Source organism: Vigna radiata, chromosome 8 (genome assembly GCF_000741045.1).
Source record: "Vigna radiata var. radiata cultivar VC1973A chromosome 8, Vradiata_ver6, whole genome shotgun sequence".
NCBI classification, from domain to species: domain Eukaryota; kingdom Viridiplantae; phylum Streptophyta; class Magnoliopsida; order Fabales; family Fabaceae; genus Vigna; species Vigna radiata.
Window position 1 is genome coordinate 32,152,730 of NC_028358.1, and position 9,355 is coordinate 32,162,084.

A 9,355-nucleotide genomic window follows, 5' to 3' on the forward strand; every position below is an offset into this window, starting at 1 on the left:
TTTTAACATTTTTGTTAAATACTATTACTTTTTCTGTCTTTAAGCGTATTTGACTAAAATTCGAATTACCGGAAATCCATGCCAGAACACAAGAATAAAAAAGGAATCGTAGGATAATCTGACAATTTTTTTTCTATTAAACTATTTGACGGTTGAATAATAGAGATTCAGTTCCCAACGTAAAACCTATGAACGTTTCGGGCAATGATAAAGAAGAAGTCAGAAGTTCACCCTCCCCCACTACAAGACCAGGTTAAAAACTCTAGCCCCCATTTTCCAGACCGCATTCCTCTTTCCCACGAAATTTGTAAATGAATTTAGTATATGAGCAGCTCGATTAAATTGAACGTGTTTCTGTTTCAATACCCTGCAAGAAAAAACCAATACACACTTCAGAATTCTAATCCCATCACCCACAATTTTCCCTGCACTTCTACAGCACTCAAATTCAGCTTCATATTCGTATTTCACAGGATTCTGGCGCGGTGATCAAATTATTCCCCGTAACCCCTATGGAAGAAAAAGATTTATGCCCAATCAAATAATCTCTTCTCAAAATAACCAGACTTAGCAAACAATGAAAATAAACACATTCTGACGCGTTTCAAGCAAAATCAGAACATCAGGATCTATATTTTTTAACCATTTCGCAATGAATATTAAGAACACCAAAATGCAATTAAAAATGCACAAATATTTTAGAGTAATTACAGAGTGTATTATGCTGTGTACTTTGACCAAAAATTTGTGCGTGCTCCTAAAAATAAAAAATGGCAGTTGTAAACAGTGTGGTGGATAACGAAAGGGTCATCATAACCTACAACTTAGAAAACTTTTCATAAATATCAGACTTAAAATGCAATTAGGCCTTTGATTTCTTCCCTTTGGCTTCATTAGATGGCTGGTTCTTGAAAGGCAGGAAAGTCTTTCCCCCCATGAATGGCCTAAGGACTTCTGGTATCTCTACCCCATCTTCCTTCTGGTAGTTCTCTAGTATGCAGCAAATGGTCCTCTCAGTAGCCGTGAGAGTAGAGTTCAACAAATGAACATATTGCTTCATCTGCTCATTGCTCTGAAACAGATAAACCGATGCAAAGTCAAATAGTTAAACTTCTGAAAGTTTATAGGCGGATTGGAATCAGTTAAAGCTAAAATGAAACATTATTCACGGGAAATTCTCAGCATCACACTATGATCAATTATAAGTTTAATTATGGAACATCATAGGCTCTTAACACAAAGAAGCATCATCACCGCTCATGATTATTCTCAAAATATACATCTTTACTTGTCTGCCAAATAAATTTCACCGAAAGGCTATATTCACACGAAAATTAAGAAATTAAAGATTTCCAGACAGAATGGGTTTCGTAGATATTAAAGAACCACAACCAACTACGGAAAAATAGGAAGAAAAGGTAATGAACAATCGGTGAAAGGAGTAGGTCACCGATGATTTATTTCAGACTAATAACAAAAAAGAGCTACAGTGGAATGAACATTCCTACAGCCAGAGCTGAGCTCCCACAGAGGGCTAATGCTCTCTGTCCATAACTAGTTTGATTACCCTCAAAAGATACCCTTGCTCTTTATACTCAACCAACATAACAGAAACCCCCTCAATCAAATTTTATTCCAACTCTCCGCCACATCAACACTCTCTCCTTCCCCCTTTTGTTTCTCCTTACATACACTCCACCCCTTAAGCTTGGTCAGCCGACATGCTAATACCAAATGCTCATCCTATCTATCAATAAAAGCAGATTGAGAGATTTTTACATAAAGGTCCCATTTTATAAATGGAAATGAAAATGTTAGTTAAGTTAATAAATAATGCTTACTGAAGTCAGTCATTAACATGACGAAATTAGGATTCCTAACCTTTTTCTGACCATATCGAATTTCTAATCTTCTGGCCTGATAATCAGTACAGTTTGAACAGGACACTAGCTCTCTGTAAGCTTGAGATGCTGGAAACCATGCTTCTAGATCATACTTCTTTGCTGCAGCATCATTCAAAGCACCAGATACAATGGAAACAACTTGATACGGAAGGTTTAACTGCAGTAAATAAAATTTAATAGCATGAGAAACATAAAAACAAATTGTGGAAAGTAGTAAGAAGTCAATTATAGTCAGACGACCAACCAATACATCAATCTAATGCAATGATATCCATAAAAAGTATAATGCAGTAAAATTAAGTCATCACTTGGCCAATACAGAGGGCAAACAATCATCCAAGTACAATGAAGTTGTAGCTATAAAAAATTTAGAAATAAAATAAGGGGACACGCTAAATTTTCCCGTGGTTAGATATATTTGGCATGTCAGACAACATACTTTCCCATTTATTAATGGTACCCTGGGATCACTGTTTCCAAATTGTATATTACATGTTTATTTGAAATTTGAACTCATTCACAAAGTAGCCTTAAACATTATTTGCTTAATGAGAGAACTGTGGCTGTATCATACCGCTTTGTAGAAATCCTCGGAGTTCTTAAGCATTTCCTCATGCATGTTCCACGAATCATTGTCATTTGGGCTAGTGAGGCAAAATTGCTCCACTTTCTCAAATTGGTGAACTCGGAATATTCCTAAAGTGTCTCTACCATGAGATCCCGCTTCTTTGCGAAAGCATGATGAATACCCGGCATATCTGCAGAAAGCATATTTTCGGAGTTAAAGGTAACAGTCTTTAAGGTTCCAATGTTAACATGTGGGAAAGAAAATCATATTACCTTATTGGTAGCTGGGATGGGTGGATCCAATCATCTAAGTGATACGCACAAAGCGGCTGTTCTGCTGTAGCAATCAGATATTTGTCATCTCCTTCACCAGTTACCTAACATAATAACCTTTTAGATGAACTCAAAAAACAGCGAAAGTGGTATTTGTTTCATACCTATTATTATTTACCTTAATAACAACAACAAAAACACTGCATTTCTTTTACTATGCTGCCTGATCTCAATGTTTTAAGGAGAAAGTGATCTTGTTTTCTTCATTTTTCTTCAACTTTTTTTAAAATGAAAATCAAATGAATACAAGGTGGCATTTTGTGATTATAAATCAAAACATCTCAACTGAAACGGAAAGGAGAAAACAGACCAAACCAAACATCATGTAAGCATTAAAACTTTAAACAATACAGTACAAAAAGGCTATTGACAGTTTGGCACTAAAAGATTATGGATATTATTCAACAAAGCAAATAGGCATATATTTAGTCATCACAAAATATAAAGATAAATTATATACAAAACTATTTATCAATGTCTTAATAATCACAACTTGCATTTGGATATAGGCAGATAATGAAATTTACTAAGTTTTACCTTATATAGTTCTTCGTCAAATTGGGCTAACTGAGCACACTTTGACATTATATCTTTTCTCATGAAGAAAGGAGTGTGCAATAATGTATACTCCCTTTTTTCCAAAAAATCAAGCCCAAAGTTGATAAGAGCTTGATTAAGACGAACACCATCTCCTTTGAGATAGAAACCTCTACCTCCAGCTATATCAGCTCCTGTTATGTAGCAAGCAAATAGAGATAAAAGATTAGGATGCATATGTGAACAATAAGAGCAGAAACCCACAAATTAGGGAAAGCATTGGCTACCACTGTTGAAATCTAACAGTGTTCCTAGTCTGCAGTATTAGATTTTTGTGCCACATGCAAAACGGTATTACAGACCAATAATACTCATAAGTTTCGCAATCAAGATGGTGTCAGCAAGACCAATCATACACACTGCTATAGTTCAGAAAGTATACTACTAAGAGGAGAAAAGAGTTCGGGGAAAAAAATTACATCAAAAAGTAAAACCAAAATGCTTGTCGCCCCATAGAAATGAGTAAAACAGAAATTCATCACTTAAACACCATATGAATAAATTCACACCTTTCTTTGTATCTGCTATACCGAGAAGCTCAACTAGATCCACATGATTCTTTAGTTTAGGCTCCACTCTTTTCTCCCCCCACGATCTAACCACAGCATTGTTGGCCTAAAGCATAGAAGACTTCGGGATTTATTACGAGCATTAAAAACAAACAGAAGTAAAATAGTACTAACAATTATTACAAAAGGAAAATAAAAATAAAAATAAAAAAACCTCATCGTTGCTGACTGGAACCGAATCGTGTACGAGATTTCCAATAGTTTCCAACTTGGAATTCAAGAGATTTAGAGTTTCCCGGACTTCAACCTCTTTCTCCGCTATCAATTTCTTGGTCTCCTCCGATTCACTAATGAACTTAGAAGCATCCTCACCAGCCTAACATGCAGAACATAATTAAAATGAAACCATTCAAATTAGCATCTTAATTAATCGGAAAAATATAGAAAAGCCAAATGAAGACACTTACACGCTTGAGTTTGGAGACTTCCTTATTGATCTTGTTGAAATCCTTGCGGAGAGTCTCTAACTCGAATTGACCTGAAAAATCGCACATAAGATATAGCATTGGTGTGAGATTCCACTGACTACATTGTTATTATGAAGAGAGAGAGAGAGAGAGAGAGAATACGCTTTCGCCATTCTTTGTCGAGATCGATGACCTCGTCGACGATTTCGACGGGAGCGAAACGACGGCGTTGCGATTCGCGGATGAGTTCAGGGTTATGGCCCTTTTCCTCCCTGAATAGGTTGATGTCCAACATGCTTCTTCTCACGCCGCCACCACTGAATGTAAGAAATGAGAAGAAGGGTTTCACAACTTTAACAAGAGGGTTTTTCTTTTCTAATTTTCTTCGCTACCTTCTTTTAACTGCAAAATGTAAATGATTTTTTTATTTCCAATTGTTAATAAAAAAATAATTGCGACTCCAGTTTCTTTTTCGTAATTCGAAGATTCCAATGAATATATGGTTGGTAATAAAAGTAATTCCCTCATTCATCTCTCTTTTTTTAAATGGAAACATTATTATTAACCATTAAAGTAATTATGAATTTTATTTATTAAAAAGATTTATTTGATACATATGGGAGAGAAATATAAGTAAAGAAAGTGAGAGAAGAAATTAAAAAAAATGTTTAAAAATAGAATGATTTAGTTAAAAAAATATGGAGGAAAGAAAAGTTTTCTTATAAAAAATACTTATTATTCTTTTCTATTACTACCAGTTGTTTGTTATAGGAAATCAAACTATACAAAGTGTAACTAATTTTATTCACGATACTATTAATTACGTATTAATTTTATTCACATTTACTTGTTTAAAAAAATTAACCTAATTTAGAAATTATAAAACAAATGAGACAAAATTAAAACTAATTCAATAACTAATAGTGGGACAAAGTAGTACATTAAGCCAAAATTATAAATGCTTATAGCAATAAGAATAAAGATTCTTTAGTTCAAGTGACAAAGCATATCGTGGAGTTTGCGGTAGAGATTGCCATGAAGTTTATGGTGGAATATGTAGTACAACATGTTGCTTAGTCACAAACTGAACCAATGGTTAAAATTGGTTAATCATGATAATATTTATATTGTGAATAATTTTTTTTTTGGGAATCTTGATAACAATGTGTTAGTAGAATCTGATTTCTTAACTAACATGCTTTCTTTAGAGGATATCACTTTTATTATCAATAGTTTGTAGGATTTATAATAATTATATAACTCATAACACTTCATTAATAATTCCTAATTTTTTGATGTCTAAGGAGATTCATTTTATAAAAGAATTGAAAATAACTTCTAAATAAAATAATGTCTCGTGAGAGATAAAATTTTAATACTGAAGAGAAAGATAAGTGAGTTTAAACTATAAAAAAACATAATAAAAGTAGGTCAAAAAAGTTGATACTAAATTCTCATAATTTTTTTTTAATTAAAAGTCATTTGTGGAATGTAAAAGATTTGACTATTGATAAAATTTTCGGTACGATGAAAGATTTGTCTTTTTCCTCATACATGAAAGCCAAAGTATGAAATGATTTTCATAAAAGAAACAATAAGTTTTTTTCATATGTTTTTTTTTTTTCCTTTTCTTTCATTTTAATGAAATCTTAATGTAATCATGTCTATCATGAACTTATTGGAAAAAATATAATAAGAATTCAAATTAAAAAAAAAATCTAAAACAGAATTCCTCGTTTGCGTAACATTTTTAAGTTAGTTCTGTTGCTTTTTTCACTACAGCCACCATTAATTGTTTTTCACGAGTTCTACATGGCATTTGAAGTTCCTTAGAAAAAATTATTTTGGACATACATCCAAAAGCAACGAGTGTATTGATTCCCAAAATACTTTACATATTGATAGAGAATGATCATTTCCATCTTCCATGTTACTTAAATGCAATTGGTTGTAATGTGTTTTAGGATTAGGATCAGATATTTTAAGATAATTTACTCTACTTGGTAAAGGAATATTTAATCTATAAAATAATAAAGTTTTTATAATAATAAAATTTTTATTTTATTTTGACAATATTTAATATATTTGATTTTAATCTAAATTTACACAATAACAATTTTATATTTATAATGTTTTTAAGAATTTTTATATATTTAATATATATTTCATATATCGTATTTTAATATTTTAAATAACCATACCGATCTTATACATGTATCAACGTACTGTTGCTGGGGTTGTCTTTCCGATTGAGCTGATTCGGCAAGTGAACGTGTGCACAAGAGATAAATATCAAACTTGGTTTTCAAATTTAAACCAAACTATTGATAATTTAAATCATGCCAAATACCATTGTGTAAAATTGAGAAGGGAAGAATCCCAGTTACTTTACAACACCAGAATCATACGATAACTAAGCAATACAGTTTCCTCTGCATGGCTGGATTGTATCCAAAATTATACTCTATGTCGTAGTATATAATTTTCGTTATCACTAGTAATACATCTTACACCTGTAACAAATCCGGCTATTGTTCTAAAGCTTTCCCGGAAAGAATGGTAACCTATTGAAGAAAGAATGAACTTAATTGGTAACTTTGCCTGGTACGACTCAATAGAATGAATTTCATCCCATACAGAATCTCCCTTCACTACAGCTGCTGTTCGTGCGCCAAAGGTCTCACACCCACTAACAAAACAATGGGTCCCGCCACAATCTCACTCATTGTAACTTAAAAGAGATAGAAACTCGAAACAACCACTGAAAAAGTGAAATAGTCACTCGTTGTGAAGGGACAGTTGAATTGGCAGGTGTCACATCTTGGGTGAATCCGAACTTATTAGGTTGATCCACAAGTTTGCAAGCTTCACGATGCAATGCTTCCCGTTCCATGTCACTAAATTCAACCCTGATCCATAAAAGTCATTTGGTAAATGAATTACAGAGCCAAAGTGATAGGCAGTTGAGATTTCCACACATTGTAGCTATTGATCCAAACAGATACTAAATGCAAATGTAAATTGCTGTTAAAGAGATATAAACTATTCAAATATACTGCAGAAAGACTCTTTCCAACATTGATCCTGCAGCACGTGCACCTTAATTCACTTCTTTTTGGCTAAGTGGAATATATTTTTCCGTCCTGCAAGTCCACTCCACGATAAAACCATCGGAGAACAAGTTCAACTACTCAATTGCTATCATATCTCTTTAGCTAACATGAAAAGATTTCACTGAAGGAGCTCCATGAGGCAACTGCCAAAGGAGTTAAGAAACTCACACTTAAAATATTATATTTTTCCTATTCATTACTAATGGACATTTGGACACCTTTATGCACAGTAACAAACAGTAAGGAGAATATTCTATCAAAAAGTAATTTTAAATAGATTTGGATTCTCCCATGTTTATCGTTTACATGAGAGGTCTTGTTAAATAAAATCCTAACCATTTATTACATTTATTTCAAAATTAGTTGAAATAAAAGCCAACTAAAACTATAAAAGAATGGGGAACATGAGTGCTTACTTTAGTGGGATAATTAGCTGGTTAGCTTTTATTTTAACCGTATATATTCAATAAGTGATTAAAATTTATTAACAGGACTTTTCCTACTAAGCATGAACAGCAAAGGATCCAAATTCATTTTAAATCATTTTTTATCACTTACATTCAAAGAAAGTCAAAATTATAGCGCACGTACCTGGTATGCAACCAGCTGGCAAGGCTGACAACTGACAAGTAGTTTGTTCTCCAGAGATAACATAGCTACGAAGTGCATGTTCATCAAGCTCGTGAATATACTTGATGGATTCAACTAATTCCCTTGAAATTTCATCTGGCTCAAAATTATTCTGACTTGATATACTAAAAAGTGCTTCTTGAAGTCCAGACTCCAACCATATGCTATAACACTCGTCCAAAAGGAAACATAAACTTTTATGATCTGTGTCATCCGATAACATCCAAGGTTTGTGTAGTTTGATTGAAGCACCAATGATTTCTGCAACTCTATAAATTTCCCCGAGTGCAATGATATACTGAGCACCTATGTGAACCCACCATCCCAGAAAACAAAGGTTATTGCAGATTCCTTAAGTTCATCTACATCAGCAGCATATGTATTAGGCATGACAAACTATGTAGCTTACCTTTTCGGTTAGATAATATCTGGTCATGGACATTCTTTAGTACAACTTGCTTCCAAACATAAGCACCATGCTTCAGCTCTTGAGAACAAACAAAGGCTATTTTGGACCATATGGTAAGATAATTACACTGTTCTTCTCTTGATCCCAACTTGAGAATCCTTAACGTGGATACTGTATCTTTCAAAAGTTCAATTGCAGATTTAATATCCTTCTCAGCCTATTAAAATACAAATGTACAAGTGTTGTTAAACTTAATGATCTGGTAAGAAAGAATGTTATCAATAAATAAAATAAGAAAATATTAACTATTAACTATTAAATTAATCTCAAGGAAAATTGAGAAAAAATATCAGTACATCACTACTGACAGATTAAACTATCAAAACCAGTTACAGTACTATTTGCACGTGCAACAGATTAAACTTTAAAAATACAACAATATTTTCAAGAAATAGACATACCGTCAACAACCTTGATGCTAGCTGGTATTCGAACTCAAAAGGTTGGAACTTAGGTTCCTTCAAAACTTCAAGAAGTTCATTAAAGCAGACATTTGTTGGGCAATAATCCTCAGAGAGATATTCAGTAGGGACATTCATTTTGTCCTGATGCAGTATCTCCGAGAATTCCTATAAAAGACGGTGGAAAAAGAGTAGAAACAGTTCCGAAACTATTAATAGCTTGTGCATTTGATTAATAACAAGGAAAAAAATATCCACACATACAAAAGCAGAAGAAACCCAAATTCACAATAACATAATGCTAATAGCTCAACTCGATAATGTTTGATTTGGTGGTGGTGGTGGGGTGTGTGTGTGTGTGTGTG

At 33.2% G+C, this 9,355-nt stretch overlaps 2 protein-coding genes across 3 annotated transcripts in view; both read right to left on the reverse strand.

Annotated features, from left to right (window-relative positions):
• Positions 1-114: 114 nt before the first annotated feature.
• Positions 115-4,757, reverse strand: LOC106772679 (serine--tRNA ligase). 2 transcript variants are annotated; one of them, XM_022785194.1, is made up of 10 exons: positions 4,540-4,757; positions 4,378-4,448; positions 4,125-4,286; positions 3,911-4,016; positions 3,342-3,535; positions 2,745-2,848; positions 2,479-2,662; positions 1,882-2,061; positions 882-1,072; positions 115-367 (listed from the first exon to the last, which is right to left on the reverse strand). In XM_022785194.1, exons 1-10 carry the CDS (start codon positions 4,670-4,672, stop codon positions 241-243), a joined length of 1,452 nt encoding a protein of 483 aa, XP_022640915.1. In that variant the 5' UTR covers positions 4,673-4,757; the 3' UTR covers positions 115-240. The 2 variants fall into 2 exon arrangements, with proteins under 2 accessions (XP_022640915.1, XP_014514709.1); XM_014659223.2 differs by lacking the exon at positions 115-367 and having other exon boundaries at positions 611-1,072; positions 4,540-4,755.
• Positions 4,758-6,701: 1,944 nt separating this feature from the next.
• Positions 6,702-9,355, reverse strand: part of LOC106771811 — a 5,764-nt gene continuing 3,110 nt past the window's right edge. The window contains exons 6-9 of the mRNA XM_014657797.2: positions 8,991-9,158; positions 8,530-8,746; positions 8,082-8,426; positions 6,702-7,286 (exon numbers count right to left, since the gene is read on the reverse strand). Coding sequence (XP_014513283.1) covers positions 7,192-7,286; positions 8,082-8,426; positions 8,530-8,746; positions 8,991-9,158 — 825 coding nt within the window. The 3' untranslated portion in view covers positions 6,702-7,191. The remainder of the gene's footprint in view (positions 7,287-8,081; positions 8,427-8,529; positions 8,747-8,990; positions 9,159-9,355) is intronic.